Source organism: Balaenoptera borealis (genome assembly GCF_965194805.1).
Source record: "Balaenoptera borealis genome assembly, chromosome: 8".
In the NCBI taxonomy this organism is placed as follows: domain Eukaryota; kingdom Metazoa; phylum Chordata; class Mammalia; order Artiodactyla; family Balaenopteridae; genus Balaenoptera; species Balaenoptera borealis.
Window position 1 is genome coordinate 53019287 of NC_138865.1, and position 23386 is coordinate 53042672.

The 23386-nt window shown below is 36.8% G+C and overlaps 1 protein-coding gene across 3 annotated transcripts in view; it reads right to left on the reverse strand.

Annotated features, from left to right (window-relative positions):
* FOCAD (focadhesin) overlaps positions 1 to 23386 on the reverse strand; it is a 310658-nt gene that overhangs the window by 214640 nt on the left and 72632 nt on the right. For all 3 annotated transcript variants that reach the window (XM_082400998.1, XM_082400997.1, XM_082400999.1), the window contains 4 exons: positions 20474 to 20575; positions 14386 to 14590; positions 10982 to 11188; positions 3016 to 3103 (listed from right to left, as the gene is read on the reverse strand). In XM_082400998.1, the coding sequence (XP_082257124.1) occupies positions 3016 to 3103; positions 10982 to 11188; positions 14386 to 14590; positions 20474 to 20575 (602 nt within the window). The remainder of the gene's footprint in view (positions 1 to 3015; positions 3104 to 10981; positions 11189 to 14385; positions 14591 to 20473; positions 20576 to 23386) is intronic.

The following is a 23386-nucleotide window of genomic DNA, read 5'->3' on the forward strand; positions in this document are numbered from 1 at the left end:
AAATATCTAGGAATAAACCTACCTAAGGAGACAAAAGACCTGTATGCAGAAAATTATAAGACACTGATGAAAGAAATTAAAGATGATACAAATAGATGGAGAGATATACCATGTTCCTGGATTGGAAGAATCAATATTGTGAAAATGACTCTACTACCCAAAGCAATCTACAGATTCAATGCAATCCCTATCAAACTACCACTGGCATTTTTCACAGAACTAGAACAAAAAATTTCACAATTTGTATGGAAACACAAAAGACCCCGAATAGCCAAAGCAATCTTGAGAACGAAAAATGGAGCTGGGGGAATCAGGCTCCCTGACTTCAGACTATATTACAAAGCTACAGTAATCAAGACAGTTTGGTACTGGCACAAAAACAGAAATATAGATCAATGGAACAGGATAGAAAGCCCAGAGATAAACCCACACACATATGGTCACCTTATCTTTGATAAAGGAGGCAAGCATATACAGTGGAGAAAAGACAGCCTCTTCAATAAGTGGTGCTGGGAAAATTGGACAGGTACATGTAAAAGTATGAAATTAGAACACTCCCTGACACCATGCACAAAAATAAACTCAAATTGGATTAAAGACCTAAGTGTAAGGGCAGACACTATCAAACTCTTAGAGGAAAACATAGGCAGAACACTCTATGACATACATCACAGCAAGATTCTTTTTGACCCAGCTCCCAGAGAAATGGAAATAAGAACACAAATAAACAAATGGGACCTAATGAAACTTAAAAGCTTTTGCACAGCAAAGGAAACCATAAACAAGACCAAAAGACAACCCTCAGAATGGGAGAAAATATTTGCAAATGAAGCAACTGACAAAGGATTAATCTCCAAGATTTACAAGCAGCTCATGCAGCTCAATAACAAAAAAACGAACAACCCAATCCAAAAATGGGCAGAAGACCTAAATAGACATTTCTCCAAAGAAGATATACAGATGGCCTACAGACACATGAAAGAATGCTCAACATCATTAATCATTAGAGAAATGCAAATCAAAACTACAATGAGATATCATCTCACACTGGTCAGAATGGCCATCATCAAAAAATCTAGAAACAATAAATGCTGGAGAGGGTGTGGAGGAAAGGGAACACTCTTGCACTGTTGGTGGGAATGTAAATTGATACAGCCACTATGGAGAACAGTATGGAGGTTCCTTAAAAAACTACAAATAGAACTACCATACGACCCAGCAATCCCAATACTGGGCATATACCCTGAGAAAACCATAGGTCAAAAAGAGTCATGTTCCAAAATGTTCATTGCAGCTCTATTTACAATAGCCAGGACATGGAAGCAACCTAAATGTCCATCGACAGATGAATGGATAAAGAAGATGTGGCACATATATACAATGGAATATTACTCAGCCATAAAAAGAAATGAAATGGAGGTAATTGTAATGAGGTGGATGGAATTAGAGTCTGTCATACAGAGTGAAGTAAGAAAGAGAAAAACAAATACAGTATGCTAACACATATATACGGAATCTAAGGGAAAAAAAAAAAAAAAAAAGGCCATGAAGAACCTAGTGGCAAGACGGGAATAAAGACACAGACCTACTAGAGAATGGACTTGAGGATATGGGGAGGGGGTGGGGTGAGATGTGACAGGGTAAGAGAGTGTCATGGACATATATACACTACCAAATGTAAAATAGATAACTAGTGGGAAGCAGCCGCATAGCACAGGGAGATCAGCTCGGTGCTTTGTGACCACCTAGAGGGGTGGGATGGGGAGGGTGGGAGGGAGGGAGATGCAAGAGGGAAGAGAAATGGGAACATATTGTATATGTATAACTGATTCACTTTGTTATAAAGCAGAAGCTAACACACCATTGTAAGGCAATTATACTTCAATAAAGATGTTAAAAAAAAATAAAATAAAAAAATAAAAAAATAAAAAATAAAAAAAAACTATGGCTGTCAGAAGTAACTGGACTGGAAAATTATACCTATAGGAGGATGTCGTGCGTACTGCTGTAAGGGAAAAAACTGCAAAAGCAGTTCAGAAAGGGCCTAGGGAGGAGGATACAAAGAGCATAGGGCCAATAAGCAAAAGCAGGGTAGGAATCAAAGCCCTTAAAACAGCCAAGGGTCCCCACCACTTGCTAAAGCCATTTCCAAGACAGACCGTAAGTGAAAGAGCAATTCACCCTCAAAATCATGATGAATTAAAATGCCCAGAAGAATGAGCTACACAATCGGTATTTACCTCAAGCACCTTCTAAAAATGAAAGTGGCAATGTATCAATATATCATGGCATCATACATATACATCATAATTTAGACAAGATCCTACATTACTACATGGATTATGGTGGCCCAACTAAAGCGAGGCAACATTAATGTAAAAGCCGCATTTGAAAAGTGTGACTTGTTTGCCAATCTGCCAGACCTGGCACCTTGATTCCTTACCACATTATTCGTAAACAGAACTTCTTTTGCCTCCCTTTAGACCCATTCCTCACTTTTCTTTAAGTCAATACTGGATAGTCAGAAGAATGTTATCTTTCATTTGTTCTAGGCAGGTTAATAGAATAATCATACATTAAGTATCATTCAAAGTGGCACCAGTTTTGAATAGTACAGGTATACAGAGTTTTAAAAACAAATGCAAATGCTAAACACTTATTTTCCTTCAAGGGTTTTATGCTATTGATTCTGTTTGCTATACAAGTGTGAATAAGCTGGCATGCCCTTCAAAATATTTACCAATGTCACTGCCATATGATTTAGATCATAATGTCCTAACGAACAGCTGAGATACTTGGTAAATTATGGTATATGGAACCTTGCACAAAACACCTTTTTGGATAAGAAAAAGAAAGTTCTATTTGATAATGACTAAACAGAAAAATTTCAGAATGGACACTCAAAGTATATAGGACTTTTTTTCTACAGCACAGCAAGAAATGTAGTTCAAGTGACTCCTGCCAATACTTGTGTTATACTTAACGTTTTACTCTTGTGAGTGTATTTTTATTTACCTAGACTTAAGATTGGCTTCTGCTGACTTGCCGGAGTCTGTAGTAGTAGTAAAGCTATTCCAAGTATGACTGGTTCAACAGGAAAATCCTAAAAAAAAGTAAAGAGTTGAAGAAGTTTCCAGAGCCAAGGCTTTATAACATGTATCCAGGAAGAATATATTTAACATGAAATATTATAAACCTATCGTACAAAATTATTTACAGTAAGCCTGCTGTATTAAAGGAAGAACTGTTGAAGGCCACAGCAGTCACATATAAATTCAAAATGTTATATCTGGCCAAAAAGCAATAAACTATAAACCAAATTAATTCAGAGGAAAAACTTGTAGTCTTCAAAACAGTCAGTCTTTGCAAACCACTGAACACTACCTGAAATACTTAAGAATATTTCATTTCTGGAAAGTAGCTCAATTGCCTGCTTACCTAATACACACATGATTCATCTATACAACTTACATAATAAATTATACTTAACAAATTTTAATAAATCTTGTTATTATAATAAAAGAAACAGTACCAGAGAAGCAGAGATTATTTTTAAATTACAGTAATTTATTAAGTATATTTAAATACAGCAAAGCAATAACGATAGAAACTTAGTCATTAATTTTACCAAGTAAAATGAAATGAAAAAGAAAAAAAGGATATGTACATTAACTTCTTATAAGTAAAATGCAAGTGGCATAAGATAGTACTTGAAGTTTCTAAATAAAGAAAATTATAACGTATTATGGAACTAAAGAAGAAAGGCCCAGCACACTTTGCTAAAATTATTTCATTCTGAAATTTACAGAAGTGCCTGCAGAGCAGAAATACCTATGAATCATGAGGACAGGCAAAAAATAAAAATTAAAAAAAACCACAAAAATTAAAAAAAGAAAATGTGAGGTAGAGTCATGTGTTAAACACTCAAGAGAAAACAACTTAGTCTGACACACTCAGAAGTTACAATTTTGGAAATACTATCAACTCTGGGACAAATTAATAAATGTATATCTACATCTTAGTTATACCATCTGAAAGTGAAATTAAACTGCAAAATCTTCTAATGTGCTCGTTTATGGACTTTTAACAACTAGCAAAAGAAGAAAATGTATGGATTTTTCTAATGGAATATATTCCAATTTGTGTCTTGGGGCCTATATGTGTTCACTGTTTTGAAATATAGTTGAGAATAATGAAGCAACTGTTATCTATTTGAGGACAACAAATGCATTTTGAAACCAATATATTTCCAGTATACACCATCACACCATTCTTTCCCATTTTGCTCAACTGCATTTAAATTTTGCATGTTCATTTAAAAAAAAAAAACCAACCAAATAAGCAAAACTCAGCAAGGTCATTTACATTTCAAATTTACTAGCTACCAAGAGGATCAGAGACAAATCAAAGTATTACTTGTACTAATGATATCATTGGAAAGCCTTTTTCACACAGGCTATCACTGGAAGGGCCACAAAGTAGCTTCTCAGGGTTCTGAAATGCACTAGAAGCATTTTAAAGGAATGGAACTTAAAGGTATGAAGGCATAAATGAAAATGACGTCCTCTAGGAAGAGTGAGACTGGCCTGTTCAGAAAGGAGGGTGAAAGGAAAAGAACTAAGGAGCAAGACACCAAAAATAAGGAAAAGTAATGGTAAATGATTAAACTAGATGATCTTAAATTGCTTACAATTCTGAGAGGTTCAAGTTTTTTGTGTGATTGACTGATTTTTAATGAACACCTGAGAATGGTATCATTTAATGAGCTCTTTTAATAAAAGCCTGTGTTGGACATCTCGTGTGCTACTTCAAATACTACAGCTATTGCTGTAGTAACTCTTGCTTCCTGTCCCAGGCCACTGAGAGATCCAGAAGTACAGGGAAGTTAAAGCCCCATAGGCTTGACAAATGGGCAAAAGAAGCCCAGGGACAAATGCTTCCCCCTTTATTCTGGATCCTTCTGGCAGGTTCTGAGACATATTCCATAACACTTCTCAGCATATTCTGTGATATCGAGCAACTGATTGCTTATAGCAGTGGCCAACTTGATAATACTTGCATTGTCTCTCTCATCTTTAATATTTCACTCTTCTTGTCTCTCTCCCACCTGCTTCCTGAGATCACACCTGCAAATGAACTCCTGTTGCATAAGCCTTTGCATTTGTGGAAACCCAGGTTCTGCTTTTGCCTTTAGGGAAACTTAGGGTCTACTTCTGGGGGAACCAAGGCTAACTCAGAGCCTATCTGAAGAAGTAAAGAAATGCCTTTATACTGGACCACAGATGTCACAGGAGTCTTAATGACAGCAAACCCTTGGAGTTCACACTACATCAGAGGTACATCAGAGGTATCTGAAGCAGACACAACAAAGACGGCAGCCCAGCTCACACAATCCCCTGTCATGGCTTTTCTACCTACACTGTCCTCTGCTCAGAGTTGACTGATCCAAGCTGGGCCAATCAGATCATTCTTCCTAGGAATCTGACAACGTAAACTGAGATACACAGTGAAGAAAGGTGGGTGGGACTGAATCATCTGATAGCAATGTGTTAGGGAACAGGGGTCCCCAGCCTTACTAAAGCTGGGATGTATAGCACTCTTCACTTTGAGAGCTACCTAGTCTCCTCACAATCAATATCATTTTCTGTTAAGAGTACATATATTTCGGGACTTCCCTGGTGGCACAGTGGTTAAGAATCCACCTGCCAGTGCAAGGGACATGGGTTCCATCCCTGGTCTGGGAAGATCCCACATGCCGTGGAGCAACTAAGCCTGTGCGCCACAACTACTGAGCCCACGTGCCACGACTACTGAAGCCCGCGCACCTAGAGCCCATGCTCCGCAACAAGAGAAGCCACTGCAATGAGAAGCCCGCGCACTGCAACGAAGTGTAGCCCCCACTCACCGCAACTAGAGAAAGCCCACGTGCAGCAACAAAGACCTAATGTAGCCAAAAAATAAAAAGTAAATAAATAAATAAATTTATAGAAAAAAATAGTACATATATTTTGCTTGAAATGGAAAGCACCTTAAGTTATCATTTAAATAAGGCTAAACATAGTTCAACTAAGACCAAATACACTGAAACTAAAGTAGCCTAAGAAATACATCCATTTTCAGTGTGCAATGAAATAAATCCAATATAAAAGTAGAAAAAGAACAAAGGGGAAAAGAAAAGTTAATGTAATATTTGAATTGAATATCTAGCTGATAAACTCAGTGATATAGGAATACAGGTATAGCCTCTAAATAAGATTGATTTATTCTACTTCATTTTGTTTCAAATTAAAGTGTATATAGACCTAAAGGATATATGTTTGCAAATTAATTTTCCTAGGCTTTTTTTTACACCTCAGAAACACTGGGACAGAGTTGGGAGACAGGAAATTTCATAACACAAGTATTTTAACAGTTCTACATATTTTTTACTTCCTTCTAAAACTGTTAAAATATTGGGCAGAAGGAAGACACAATATAAATATGACCTTCTCCCACAGACACCATTTCATTGCTCTAAATAAAAGTATTCTGTAATTCTACATTAAAATCAATAATATTTTTGGGACTTCCCTGGTGGCACAGTGGTTAAGAATCCGCCTGCCAATACAGGGGACATGGGTTCAATCCGTGGTCCAGGAAGATCTCACATGCCGCAGAGGAACTAAGCTCGTGCACCACAACTACTGAGCCTGCGCTCTAGATCCGGCGCACCGCAACTACAGAAGTCCACGCGCCTAGAGCCCGTGCTCCACAGCAAGAGAAGCCACCGCAATGAGAAGGCCTCACACCGCAACGAAGAGCAGCCCCCGCTCACCACAACTAGAGAAAGCCTTCACACAGCGACGAAGACCCAACACAGCCAAAAATAAAAATAAATAAAAATCAGTAATATTTTTAAAGTTGGACTCAAGAGCCAACCTAAAAAGATTCCTACTGGCCAAAAACAGGACAATTTGAATTTTAATGCGGACATTATCTGTAAGAAATTGAATTGCATCAAATATGTTTAAATCTGTAAGTTCACACTACTTTTAGAAATTAGTAAGTAAAGGGAAAGAGTCAAGCATTTATCCGAACTTTTCTATATAAACTCTACCACTGGATAACCAAATAGTAGATGGAACCAAATACTTCTTTTAATAGAAGTATTCCAGCTAATAAATGAAGAAGAATAGATAGAATTAGACCATCATTTCTTTAACTCCTAATAAATTAATGGAACTAGGCATGGAGCATCAACAGCGACCAACATCATAAAAAGAAGAGCAACATATATTATGTGCTTCTTGATGAAAGAACACACCATTCCCTGTAGTCTTAGAAATGAAAAACAAAACAGAACAAAAACCTGAATCTGATCAAGCCTCTATAGCCAACTACCTGTTAACTGGGAAACATGTCAAAGTGAGCCACAAGGTTCAATCAGCAGATTTCAAGATGTACAAAACTCCATAGCTCACATAAGCCAGGTTTTTCCATATGTAAACAAACTGCCAATAAGAAAAGAGGTAGGGAAAGGAATGGAAGGAGACCATCTTTAGTGTAAAAGATACCTAAAAGATAGATCACACATGCACACACCAAAACTGTATTATGATATGTACAGATACACACATAGGCGGTAAAACTATAGAGAAACGTAAAGAAGCTACTACTATAGAAGTCAGGATAGTCAGCGGAGAAAGGAGGTTGTGATTAGGACTGGGCTCCTGGAAAACTTCTGGGGTGGCCAGAAAAGTTCTGTTTCTTGCTCTGTTTGATGCTTACAAGGATGTTTGCCTTACATGCAAAAAAAAGAAAAAAAAAAAAAAAGAATTTTGAAAATTATTTGAGGGTACTAGTTTAAAATGCAGATGCTTGGGCCCCACACAGCCCTGCTAATTCAATAGCTCTAGGGGTAGGTCCTAGGCATTTGCTTTTTTTTTTTTTTTTTTTTTTAGAATCAATTTAATTTATTTTGGTTGTGTTGGGTCTTCATTGCTGCGCACGGACTTTCTCTAGTTGCAGCAAGCGGGGCCTACTCTTCTTCGTTGCAGTGAGCAGACTTCTCATTGCAATGGCTTCTCTTGTTGCGGAGCACGGGCTCTAGGCGCGCAGGCCTCAGTAGTTATGGCTCACGGGCTTAATTAGTCCGTGGCATGTGGGATTTTCCCAGACCAGGACTCAAACCGGTGTTCCCTGCATTGGCAGGAGGATTCTAAACCACTGCGCCACCAGGGAAGTCCTGCATTTTTAATAAAATCCGCCTAGTGATTTTTATGCACTCTAGTCTGAACAATTTGACTGGAATATAAACGTCACAGATCTTGTCTGTTTCACCTAACTGCTATAGCAAAGTGTCTGCCATAAAAAACTGTCTACTACTCACATAAATCTACACAAACACAAAGGAACATTATGGGATTTACCTGTTAAGTACATTACATTTATGGTTAAGACAGGCAATTCCAAGTAATTTAACTATACAATATTATCTATATAATATTTTCTATATATTTTTGTATTATTAGTATAATAATATATATCAATATATTATCTATTATAGCTATATCTAATAGGTATAACTATATATAATAGATATAAACATCTGAATAGGAATGACATTATTATTTTATTATATTAATTATATAATTTATAACATATATATTATGATATATTATGTGTTACTATATATTACTATTATATCTAATAGATAATATGTATAATATTATAACACAAATTTTTAATATTGCTATATATATTACTATCATACTAGATAATATATACAATATTAACATAACACAAATATATCATTATATAATATTATATATAAAGTCCCAGCATCCATGTAACCATGCTAGTCACAAAACTACAAAAGATTTACTTGAGCCTTCCTTGGCTCCCACCTCCCACCAAAATCTACACTCACTTTCTCTGTTTCCTCAGTTACCATTCACTCCCTTATTCCAATTTGGTTCCTATCACCATCACTCTGCTGAAACTGCTTCCTCTAATATGAACAATAAATTTCTCCTTGCTGGATCCTAAGGGGACATTCTATCCCATACTTAAATCCTCTCCCCAGGACACTGTTGACCATTCCCCTTTTTGAGATATTCCTTCCCTTGATTTTCATGTCTGAGACAGATGACATGGGATGGAGTATCTCAAAAGAGGGAATGGTCATCTGTCTCTTCTGCTTGTTATACAATCCTTCTAGCTGTACTTTCTCAGACTTCTCTTTATCAGTACACTTCAAATATTAACAGCCCCTGGAATTCTATCCCAAGCCCTGTCATGAAGTCCACGGTTAAAACTTCCACCCCAAAGTAGAAATCTATTTACAAGTCTATACCCTTAGCCTAGGCTTCTATCCTGAATTCTAAAACCATATATCCATCTATGACCCATGCATACCTCAAACCAAGCATATCTAAAACTAAATTTATCATCTTCCCTTCAGCATCAGCTACCATTTCTCAAGTGAACGGCACCATCCAGTTGCCCAAAAGAAAAAGCTGAGACTCTACCGAGGACCTTCTCCTTGACCATGTAATCAACCACAAAGCCCTATTGATTTCACGTCCTATATTTCTCTTTTCCTGTTCTAATTTCCCTAATTAGCCCCTGCCATGGACTGAGATCCCCCCTACCAAAATACATACGTTGAAGCCCTAAGTGCCAATTGACTGTATTTGGGGTAAGGAAGTAATTAGTTAAATGAGATCATAAGGGTGGGGCCTTAAAACACAAGGATTAGTGTTCTTATGAGAAGAAACAATAGAGACCTCATTCTTGCTCTCTCTCCGCTTTGTGAGGACACAGTGAGAGAGCAGCCTTCTTCAAGCCAGGAAGAGAGAGAGCCCTTACTAGGAATCAAATTGGCCAGCACCCTCATCTTGGACTTCCTAGTCTTCAGAACTGTGAGAAATAAATTTCTGTTGTTTAAGCCACTCAGTCTGTGATATTTCGTTAAGGCAGCCCTAGCAGTCTAAGACATCCCTCCTCACTTCCTGCCCTATTAGTGTCGCTCTGCTCTAAACCCTCCTCCACTCTCCCACCAGAATGATCTTCCACACACAAAAATATGAGGGCACCTCTTTGCTGAAAGGTCTTCCGTAGCAAGCCACTGCCTAGAAGATAAGATGTAAGCTCATTTGTGTGGTATGGAATACCCTTCATGATAGGCCCAGCCTTATCTCTTACACCTTAATCCTTTGGCAACACTCAACACTTTTTTTCTGAACAAGCCATGCCTGCCTGCTCGCTCACATTTCTGTGCCTGGGCACATGCTGTTCCAGCAGCTGGAATGCCTTCCCAGCCTCTGGTTTGTACCAAGCAAACTCCTACTCAGACTTCCTCAAATCTGAACTCATGCCCTACCTCCCTTAAGTTGTGCTCCCATTGTACTTTAAATATACCCCCATACAAGCAATTTACCTTATTGTACTACAATTATTTATTTGCATGTTTGTAAGCCCCTTGAGGTCACAGAATGGCCTTTTCATCTAAGTACAAGTGGCCCTTGAATAACACATGGGTTTGAACTGCACAGGTCCACTTGTACATGGATTTTTGTCGATAGATATGTACTACAGTACTACACAATCAGCGGTTGGTTGAATCAACGGATGCAGAACCCCAGATAGGGAGAGCCGACTGTAAAGTTATATGAGGATTGGCACCCCTAATTCCTAAGTTGTTCAAGGGTCAACTGAATTCTTCTATAGGGTGTAGCATATAAGTGTTCAATACTTGTGTTCTACATGAATAAATGAAAAAATACCACAGTGGTAGACCCTTAACTGATGCTCCAAAGAGTATTTAATGACTCATTTTTATAATAAATGATAGTAGTACTATTGATGCATTACTAGTATGATCTAATAGTATTAGATCAAAACACCTTTGATATGCAAGAAAGTAAGAGAGTACACCCACCCTGTTACTAAAAGACCTACTTAAGTGATAACTGACATTAAAACTTCTTACTATCCTTACCTCCTTCAGAAGTTCAACACTGTGTTCTAAAAGGTGAATTAAAGATGAGCATTCCCCAGTTATGTTTAAGCTGACTTCAGAGACACACAGCAGCTGAAGAGTCATCTGGATAAGCTGAATTTTCCAGAAAACAGGATGACGCAAAAGGCTTAAATATACTTCTTCGATAAACAGCATCACTTCTGTTGTCTGTATCAAATCTCTTATCTGTTTGAGAAACAATCTTGTGATATTAAAATAATACACAAACCAAAGGATAATTTTAGCTTATACAAGAAGCTTTACCAATAAATTTTTTTTCCTCTAAACCTATAAAGACTTAAAATGGATGAAGAAATTTATGTAACTCAGAGAGAGTTAAACCATACAACTCTGCTTTCTCCTTTTGTCACTAACCAAAACACAATTTGCTACTGTTTTTGTTACTGCTGGCTGGCACAAATTCTTTTCATTTATTTTTCTAACAACTCTGAGTGCAGATTTTTAAAGACAAATTACATGACAGTACCAACATGTTGAAGGAAATTAATTAAAGTTGGTTCTGAGTTCTCCAAATGGACTCTCCTTTCTATAATTTCAGCATAGCTACCTGGAAGAAAAGGGTCGGCGTGTTATTCTAATGCACTGCTAAGCCCTTCATCTGAACGAAATTTGCTCAGACAACCTTAACTGAGAGCATCATTTCCACACTTGGCAGATGTAGTGAAAGATGACATTCAAATGGTAGTGTCTTCTCAACTGGCTAATGTATTAGATAGGAAGGACTTGGGTGCTCTTGAAAATCCCAATTCAATTCAAACCCAGCTGTTCTGATCAAAATTCTGGAGTTAGTATTAAGGATATGGTCCTGCTCACAGACACACTGGCATTTCCCAGAGATTACAAACAATGAACCATCTGCTTCAATCAGAAGCCTTGTGCCTGTTAAATTCATCAAGAGGAAAGCCTACAGTTAACCAGCTGTACCTTTCACCAGTCGTTACCACCATAATAACCCAAAATGACTATATGTTATACACAGAGAGAGAAGTTAATTCTGAACAAACAAGAAGAAAAAAAACTATTAAAAGATCAAGGGGAGGAGACAGCAGAGAATACTTAAGTTATAAAAAATAAATGTGAACAGTTCAGTAGCTAAATTATTTCATTCTTTTGCAAATATACAATGGCAAAGGCAAAAGGCCACCAAGAAAAGAAAGGAATTTAAAACAAAGTAAAGCCCCATGTTTATTTGACAATATATTTCCTTGAGTGCATTTTTTTGTACATACTTGAAATTTTCCGTGATAAAAAAAATTTTTGAAAGACAACCTCAGCAACTTAGCATTAAAGGCTCTCTAATCTTTAACATTACCAAAATTCTTAACAAGAATACTTTGTAAGTAATGGCTTCTCTTTATGTAGAAATAGAACATGTGCAATGAATAATATGTGAGATGACAAGAGTCACAATTAAAAAGAACTACTGGGACCAAAGTCAACAGTGAAGTTCAAGGCAGGTTAAGTCCAGAAAAAGACAATTCCATAAATACAAAATGGAAGAACAATTGGAGTGAGAAGAAAAAGGAACAGGAGTGTCACTGACCATCATCTCATTGACCTATGGGTCAATAGGGTTGACAGCTATTTCTCAGGAAAAAAATTTTTAATTAACATGATGGTATTGAAATGCTCAGTATGGATCAGACCACATCTATACTACTGTATTCAGCTCTAAGAAGAACATTTCATAGTGACACATTCTCAACACCAATAAACTAGAGAATTCCTTGCAAATAACAGTGAAAACTCAAAACCATTTCATGTGGAGAAGTAAAGAAACTGATGAAGAAAAGAAAGGAGGGAGGGAGGGAGTAAAGGATGAAAGGGAAGAAAAGGAAGGAAGAGAGAACACAAGATAGGATGCAGATGGGCTTTTTAAAAAGCTTATTTTGCTTTGTTCTGAGAAGAAAGGGGACTAACGAGTAATCTTAGGAAAATACAGGTCAATTAGAAGTACTTGCTAAAAAAAAAAATAATAAATGGTTGCCTTGCAAAATAGCATGCTTCCTATCATTAAAATATTTAATTAGTCGTGGGATGGTCGTCTCTCAGAGAGGATAAGAACTACCTATAACCCGTGGGAAAATGGATGACATTGCCACTAAGACCCCTCCCAACTCTCAAATTCTTCATTCCAATAAAGTTGATTTGTTAATATTAAATGTATTTATGTCACTAGTCCCATTAGTTCCAAATGATGGATCTCTTTTTTTCCTCACCTATCTTGACTATATTAACAAGCCACAGATTTCCAGAAATACTGCACAGAGCACACTGCTAGAAGTATTTAGGCTTGTCAATATAGGTTGATGACGATGAAGGCAAACATCTACCAAAGAGCACAGAACAGGGTAATGCAAGCATCGTATGGAAAAACTGTACGCTAGTTCAAGACATCCGCCTATACATTGCCTTATTGCCCACACAAAACAAAAGCTTTGGAAAAGCCACAGGAGAATTCACTTGAATTAACTTTTCTCTGCCTTGATTACAGGAAAGCCTATTTATGAGCTGTAAAAGAGTCACTCTAGTGACTCCTTGCTAACACAAACTTAAAACAGGTCATCTGTGACCTCAAGTGATCACCTTGAAAAATAATCACAGATTCCCTCCATCAGCTAAGCAGCATGGTGTTCAGATTCTAGACAAACAACAAACCTAGATGGTGGGATGGGATACATGAATCACTACACTCAAATCACAGCAAGCTGGCAACTGGAATTTTTTTTAAATCTGTAGTTATAGAGACATTAGCTCAAATTTATCTCTCCCCTGAATTCCCTAAGCATTTTATCCATACCTCTGTATGGATAAAATACTTCATCTATCTACTTTGAATTGTAAGAATATATATACTTGTTTTAGCTCTCTTACTAGACTGTGGTCTTCCCAAGAGCAGGATCCATCAGGGTCACCACATATACTGTAAGGGGACTTGTGAAAACTGGAATCTAGCCAGCACTCAGCTGGTCAAGCCCTACGTCCCTAGGGCTGCATCTGCCCAGAGAGATGCCTTTTTTCCAAACTTACACAAAGAGGACTTTTTTTTCCTTATAACCTTCTCAGTCTCCAGCACAAGGAAAAACTCAATGCAAAATTATTTTCCCTGAGAAGTCTTTCTTATAGTTTTCATTCCTACTAATCCTAAAATGGACTATGTTGATTTATATTTCTGCGAATTTAGTTAACACTGTATATATTAAAGTGAAATCTAGATTTGTTTCCTTCATCATCTCCAAAACCCTGCAAGCATTTCTAGAGCTGTTTGCCAGATCACATGGGCTCTATTTTATGTACAACAATAACAATCACCATTTACTAATGCTGGTGCTATATTAGTGAAGGAGGAGGAAAGGCCTTACCTGCAAACATGGAACCATGTCGCAACACAGTTGTAGTATCTGTTGTTCCAATATTGATGGTTGTTCTTTGTCACAAAGAACCCGGGGGTGAAGTAAGACTTTGAGCAGAGCTAGTCGGAGTTTAGCATATTCTTGTAACTGGGATGGTTCACAATATAGATACCATAGAAACGGTGCCATTATTTGGATACATGAAACTTCTGACCTGCAAGTAAGTCACGTAATGCATAAGCCAGTAACTGAGTTAAACAGAGTACCAAGCAAGTAAGTGTCAAACATCAACTTAGAGTTCATGACATATTATAAACTATGATACCATTGAGTGTATCTTTTTTTCATGACTCTTCTATTCCACCATGACCCACCTAAACCCATGCCAAACAGTTCTTTATACACTGGGGAGAATGACTCAACACCTGGAACCCACAAGCTTGATGCCCAGGACTAAGAGGGCCTCTACTTGCACACTAGAATAGCATCTACATCTCCAGGACCAGTCTTTGGTGAACATCAGAATCATCTGAGAACCTTTTTAGGATTATAGATGTTAGGATCCATTTTTCCAGGAGTATGCATGCATTTTTGGAAAAACTCGACAGGTGAGGTCCTATGTAAAACAAAGACACAGACATCCCAAGAAGATGATGATAACAGTTAACATTTACTTGTCAACTTGTTAGCACTCAGAGTGTGCAAGTTACTGCACTTTATGCGTTTAAACTCAATCAACCCTCACCACAACCCTATGAAATAAAAATATTATTATCCCATTATGCAGATACAGAAACTGAGGCAGAGAGAAGTAAAGTAATTTGTCAAGTCCCTCCTCTTAAGTTCTTCCCACTCAGAGGAGGAAGACTTTACAAATCTTTCGGATCTATTTAGATTACAATACATCCCAATAACTCCAAGTCCAAAGACACTAAAATGCCAGAATGACCTTTCAGATATAAAAATTGGATCATGTCATTAATCAGCTTGAAAAAATTTATGCTTAAGATAAAGTACTTAGCCCAATTCACAAACCCTTCATAATTTGGCCTCTTTCCAGTCTCATTTCTTGCTTTTCTCCACTCTCCACTGAACTACACTAAACTTCTTTCAGATCTCTAATCAAGCCATCTGGGCTTTCTTCTCACCTGCTGTTCCATCTACCTATAATACTCTCCCCTTTCTCCCTAATTTTTATCATCTTCTGCCTAATTTCTATCATCTTTCAGTTCTCCCTTTAAAATGACTTCCTGAGGGCCTTCCCTGATACCTAGCCTTGGTCAGATCCCCATTATGTGCTTGCACAGGATAATGACTGTATTGTCATTTTTTATTTAATATCTCCATCCCCTGACAGACTATAAGCCAATGAGGGCATGAACCATGGATTTCTGTTTAATGCTGTATCCCAAATAACTGTACACACTAGGCCCTCAAAGAAATGCTCAATCATTAAATTAATCGATTCATTTACACTAAGATATAGAGTAGATTTACAATTAGCATGCATCGATTAAATATCACAATTTTAATATTTTTCATATTGATTATACATAAGTTAGTACTAGATAAGATACAAAGATGAACCAGGCATTATCTATCCTTTAGAAGCATATAGTCTAACAGGGACAATCAGCTCTGTTTCTGGACTAGAGAATAGAAAGTGAAAACTGCTAAAAGAAAGGTATAAAGTGCAATACTTATTGGAGGAAATGGCATTTGAGTTATGCTTGACAACATAATTTTATAATACTATACATCCCAGAGCAATGTGATTTCAAAACACCGTTAATATTAATAAAAATTAAAAAGTTACCAAATTGATAAGATTTAATCTATTCATTCATTCATTTATTCGCTTGACAAAATTTCTGAGTTCCTACAGTATACCATTCACTCTTCTATGTGCTAGAAACCAAGCAAGAAACAAAAACAGATGAAATCCATGCTCTGATGGAGCTCACAATCCGGAGGGATTTTTTTTTTTCTCATGAGCACAAACACTTACACAATCCATAAAAAACAAAAAGACTTGTGAGTTCATAATTATGAAACATATGGCTTCATCACACCACCCGCTTTAGGAAACTAAAAAAAGTTTCATAGATTAAGCAAGTAGACAATGTATGTATGGGTTAGAATATGGAGCAGAAAAGAGATTTAAGAAACATTGTTCCTCCATCTCTCTCTAATAATGTACTCCCCAAAGAATAAATACTAGCCAGGTGTCAAAAACATCCGTGAATAGCTTATCAGTTTTCTCCTACTTTGAAATGCTGAAGGTGAAATGCAAGGTTCATACAAAGAAATATATTTCCAAGATGCTGTTAATATTTGACATCAGGAGCATAATGTTGAGCTTTCCTAGGACAATATACTTTTTAAAAATCTCTGTGGCTTAATCTGTCCTGATTTTAGATTTTGCATTTCCTTTGTGGTATCTGATGATCTACTATCACTGCAGTGGGGTATGCAATTAACAGGGCTTAAGGAGAAAGGGAAATAATAAAACAGATAACCTGAAATCCCAAAGTGATTAAGAATGTTTAAAAATGCAACCAATTGTGCATGTATCTACACACAAGGCTTTCATATATGTTCACCAAGGATGGAGTAGCAGTGGGAAAAGACTTGGAATGAAAATCAAAACACTGAGCCTTTGGGCCCAACTCTGCCACTAGCCATGTGACCTTGAGCAAGTCATTTAATGTTGCTCTCCTTAGTTCCCTCATCTGAAAAACTATGTGTTAGACTAGATAATTTTGAAGTATCCAGCCCTAAAGACCTTGACATCATTGTCAATTTACCCAATTCTCGGTTCTATAATGGTGAAGTCTTAACACCACAGGCCTTCTACAAATCAGTGCAGAATTTAACTGGAGAACCATGCCCCCAAAAATCTAGCACGAAGATACACTGCTATTTCAGGACATCTGTTGATACATTCTATTAAAAGTGAACCCATACATTTAGGCTAGCACCTGTCTACTCTACCACCTCCAGCGAGGTTTTTTCCCACATTTGTAATACAGTTTGTAATACAGCTATATTCTTTGTGTGACTTGATAGCTCATTCCTTTTTTCATTCCTGGGATCTTTCACTCCATTTCTGGGATATATATATACATACACACACACACACACACACACACACACACACACACATATATTTGCATACATTAAAGTTCATTTTTTGTGCTGTAAAATTCTATGGGTATTGATAAATGCATAGTATCATGTATCCACCATTACAATGTCATATGAAATACTTTTACTGCCTTAAAAATCCTCTGTATTTCACCTTTTTAACCCTACCTCCCTCCCCCCAACAAACCCCTAGAAAGCACTAATCTGTTTGCCACTCTATAGTTTTACATTTTCCAGAATGTTATGTAAATGGAATTATACAGCATATAGACTTTCCAAAAAAAAAAAAAAAAAAAGTGAACCCAGCAACTCTAATCAACAATTCCTAACACAGAAAGAGCTAGAATACAAGCTATTGTCACAACATTTTGTCTCCTTCCTATAGTTGTGAATCACTATTTATATTCTTATTAAATTACCAAACTTCCTTCATTACCTTCTAAATGACAGTGTAAAAACTAAGTTAACTTACTCTAAAATTAAATCTCAAGAAACTAACAGTCTGCTGAAAATGCAAGCAGTGATCAATTTCATCCTGCAAAGAACCATCTCATAGTGCAAAAGTAGAAATGAGACAACTGTAATTATTCTTTGCAAATAAATATAAAATAATTTAAAACTTCTAAAAAGCTCTAGATAGCATACTCTAACACTCCAGAACTCAAATGAAAGGAATAAGTCAATGAAAGCTTATCCATAAATAAACCAAACTCAATAATCTCGTCTCCTTACGACTATCTGGACATACATCATTAGAAGAACTACTTCCAAATTCCAAAATAATACTCCTTTGAAATGAAACAACCAGAAAGTAAGTTAATTACTTGCTGACTAACTAAAGCATTGGAAAAGAGAGATATTTGTAAGGATTACCCTAAAAACAAGCTTAATAACAAATATGGCACATCAGCAGCAACATCTTTTATAAAGTATCCCAATCTATTTAACAAGAGAAACTTCATTAAACAAATGTTTATAAATTTGTTATTTTTGCTTTCTGACATGGATGAACAAAGACTTTTTTTAGTAAATATTAATATCTTACCTTTGAAAATGCAGCCCTAGGTGAGGGAAGAGAGGATGATAATAATGTTTATTTTAAGGTATTCATTCAATTATTACATGGACTTTTATCACTGGCAGATGATTACAAGTTTCCCTATATCTCTTTAAAACTTCCTGTAGCAGTATATCCTGCCTGGAAATTCCATCTAAAATTGAAGTTATAGACTCAGAAACAATGTTCTAATACATAGTATGTATAGGACACTCTAAGACCTTCAAGAGCAAGAACACATGAACGTAGCTAGTGTGGTAAATGTAACTCAGGCATTGGATTACATGGGACAATGGTACCATCCCATCATGACCTTGTGTGATGTACTAAGCATGCAGTGATATTATATTTTAGGAGGCACTCTACAACCCACTGCCTGGGCCCCACCAATCTGTGGGCCTCATGTGTATACAGATATAAATTCAACATTTATAAAGCACCCAAAAATGTGCCAGTCATTATTAATACGAAGAATACTGAGACACAGTCCCTGCCCTCAAGAGAGTAAGAAAGTTTCACAGTTAATGGAGGAGAATAATTATAAGACCATGCAGTAAGTATAATGATGTTAGAAATCACAACTGAAGTTACTAAGGGAGCATGTAAAAGAGACACCTAATTCAGCCTGTGGTAAGCAAACACTTCCTAGGAGAGACAATACCTAAACAGAGATTTTTTTTTTTTAGTTTTGTGGCCACACCACACAGCATGTGGGATCCTAATTCCCCGACCAGGAATCAAACCCATGCCCCTTGCAGTGGAAGCATGGAGTCTTAACCTCTAGACCACCAGGCAAGTCCCTAAACAGAGATTTAAAATAGAGAAATTAATCAAGAAAGGGCTAGGGTATTAGTCAGAAAAGGGCTGGGATGAGATTCAAGAGAGTAAGATAGATACTAATAAGCAAAAGCACAGAGGCGAGGAAACAGCACTGTTTCCTGTGTGGAACCAAAGCAAGTCGGTGTATTGCTGAAATACATAATTCATAAATTATGAGATAAAGATAGGAGAAAATAAAATTGGTGAAACAGATCATACACAGAGCCTAGCATGACACAATAGATTTCGTCCTGTAGCCCAGGGATTTTCCAACTATTTCAGAGACCAAACGATTGTTTTCCAATAGAAAGCTTCCATAAGGTATCAACACGTAAAAAAATAGTCTATAAGAAAAAGAGCTGAAGGGGTGCGAGGGTGTTTCCATGCTTAGCCTATACATTGCAAGTGCAGTTTGAAAATCACAGCTGCAGCGACTTAAGAAAGGGAGTGATGCAATAAGATCTGCTCTCTTGATGCGTCACCCTGATGGATGCTTAGAGAATGGCCTTGAGCAGGACGAGATCGGAGGCAGAGATGCCAGTTAGGAATAGGTGGCAATAGCCACAGTAAGAGATGACTGCCTGAGTCAGTGCCATAGTAATAAGGATGTGAGAAAGCTTTGAGGACCATCAGAAGGCAGAAGGCAGAAGGCCTTGGTGAAGCTAAACTAACTGCACATATGGCAGCTATCTGGTCCCAGTTGGCAGGACTGCTTAATCCCAACTGGCACTGGTTTCTAATGGAGAGATTAACTCACTAATCAATTTCCAGAGGGAAGAACCTGTCTTCCATATGTACCACGTAGTAGTTTACCAAATATTTCCAATCAACTTTCCCAACTAACCAATGCTTAGCTTATTTAATAATAGCTTTTCTCATAGTCAATATTTCAACAATCAGTAAATCTGGTAGGATTTTTTTCTCTTACTCTTAAAAAGAAAATAGAAAACTATATCCTGCTCTAAGACATTTCTTTGCTTCAGGAGAAAACATTACAGTCAAAGCAGCTTAAAAGAAAAACTCTAAAATTAGCATATAATATTCATCTCCCTCATTTATTTCATTTTACATTACCTTTCAGGGCATTGCTGGAAAAAAGTTGTCAGCTGTTGCAAAAGTACTGGCCAGCAATCAGGTCTGTGTTCAAGCACAGTGATCAAAGGCTGAGGATGGTTTCTGAAAAACAGAAAGTCACGTTGGAAGCTGTCATTTCAGGACTACACCTTCTTAATATCTAAATATAGCTACAAAAAAGCCACTACAATCTAGATTCAAAATTGTCACAAAATTATCATTTGCTGCATTTGTTGCAGAGTTGGCTCATTAGAACTATGTTTTTCCTATATCTAATTCTTTTCCAGAAAAGAGAATAAACCTGGGTCTTAGAGACCCAAATTTGACAGCAGACTCTGCCATTTAATAGCGCTATGACTTTGGCCAAGCGTCTCAATCCAGTAGCTCTTTCATATCCATCCCCTTGATTCCTGCATTCTTGGAAATCACTGGCCACCTCCTCCTCTTGCTGATCTCTTTCCAAACCTGGAAGGTTCCATTTCCTCTAACACTGCCCCAACCTATAAGCACTATCTCTCCGTCTCTGTTCCCACTTACCCCCATTTTTCTCAGTATATGGTTCTGTGTTTCCCCAGTATACTTAAGGTGAGAAAAAAGAAAATATTTCTCCCATATCAAATAACAAACTCTGTAAATTATAAATTCTTGAAATTTCTGTTGAACAAGGACAAATCTTTTATCTGGGCTACATCGATTAAGATACCTAAAAGACTATATAAAATTAAAGATCTGAAATGTGAAGGATCCTCATATAATGGGGTTTTAAAAAAAAGGAAAAAAGCACAAATTATTTTAAATAATTCAAAAAGTCTACTAGAAATTGTAAATTCATTAGCTTTTTAAACTATGAAGTACTAAACAAAGTTTTGATGTGGCTTTTTTTATTGTTAGTTTCAGGTGTACAGCAAACTGATTCGGTTATACATAAATACACATGTATATATCTATATTCTTTTTTTCAATTTTTTTCCATTATAGGTTATTACAAGATACTGAATAGTTTCCTGTGCTATACAGTAAATCCTTGTTATTTACCTATTTTATATATAGTAGTGTGCATCTATTAATCCCATACTTCCAATTTATCCCTCCCCTCTCCCTTCCCCTTTGATAACCATAAGTTTGTTTTCTACATCTGTGAGTCTGTTTCTGTTTTGCAAATAAGTTCATTCGTACTATTTTTTATTTTTTTTAAGATGTTTTTTGATGTGGACCATTTTTAAAGTCTTTATTGAATTTGTTATAATTTTGCTTCTGTTTTATGTTTTGGTTTTTTGGCTGTGAGGCATGTGGGATCTTAGCTCTCCAACCAGGGATCAAACCCACACCCCTTGCTTTGGAAGGCGAAGTCTTAACCACTGGACCGATGGGAAGTTCCCGTACTGTTTTTTAGATTCCATATATAAGTGATGTCATAGAATATTTGTCTTTCTCTGTCTGACTTACTTCACTTATATGATCATCTCTAGGTCCATCCATGTTGCTGCAAATGGCATTATTTCATTCTTTTTTTAATTTATCTTTTTAACTTTTAATTTTATTTTGTAGTTGATTAACAATGTTGTGTTAGTTCAGGTGTACAGCAAAGTGATTCAGTTATACATATATGTGTATCTATTCTTTTTCAAATTTTTTTAAAAATTAAAAATGCTATTTGAAAAAAAATTCAAAGCATATAGGTGCAGCTATCTTTTTTACATAAAAAGAATCATATGCATAATACTTATCTTTAATCTTAATTTTTAACCCAATAATATAGCACTAGCAATGTTTAAAAAAAGAAAAAGATCAGTCACACCCAAATGATTTTTTAAAACAGCCTTCTTGGTGGTTCTCAAAATGGGATCACCTTACCAGCAATATCAGCATCACCTGGGAACTTGTTAGAAATGAAAATAAATTCTCAGGCCTCAGCCAGACCTAATAAATAGCTCTCCAGACAATACTGATGCACTGCTATAAAGCAGTGGTGCTCAACCCTGCTTGCATGTTTGATTCATCTGTGGAGCTCTTTTTAAAATACCAATGCCCAGGCTTCAATTATACTGGGGTTGCTAGGAGTGGAGCCCATGCATTAGTAATTTTTAAAAACTCTTCCAGCAATTCCAATGTGTTGCCAGATTGAAAACCGGTACAAGTGAAAAACCCACAGAAGAGGGAGGTTAGGAGTTGGGAAGTTTTCTGATTTTTCTCTCTTAAACAGAAAAGTATGGCAGATCCATCACACTGAAACCCTCATGTTAAACACCTCTCTGACACTACTACACAGTTTCTGGGTATTATAACACCATCTCTCTATTTTCTCCTCAACCTCACCTAATCTATTAGACACTAACTTCACATGCTGGCAGCCTCCTGTTTGTTAAAGCACAGGCTATTTCTGACTGATCAGATTACTGCCATTGCTAAGGGATCGCTCCAAGCAACTTTTTATGCCAAAACTCAAAGATCCTATCAAAATCACATTTCCAAATTCCAAGCTCTTTGGCAGTTAAACCTATCTAGAATTTGCTTCTGCTCTAGTTGCTACAGATATGAAGACACAAATGTTACAAATCCTTAAAGCCTCTCAGGTATGTCACATCAGCCAAACTTCTTAGATTACGAATTCAGTAGGTCATGTTCAAGTAAACATGAATAAAAAGGAAAGACCAGCAACTGCAATTATTTTAGCTATGGGTTTTCCTTCTGACAAGCACCATATTGAAATGAGGAGCATCAGATACGACCATCTATGAATCCTCCAGCTAATGGTGGCATTTATGACTATTTAAGAAGAAAATCCAGCAAGTTGTCACATAGTTTTTATGTGATCATAAAGCACTTAAGTGCTTTGCAATACTCTTCCCTTATAAGTCACCCCCTAACTCTTCCCACCCCTCAAATTCCCACCCCCAAAAACTGTCAAGAATC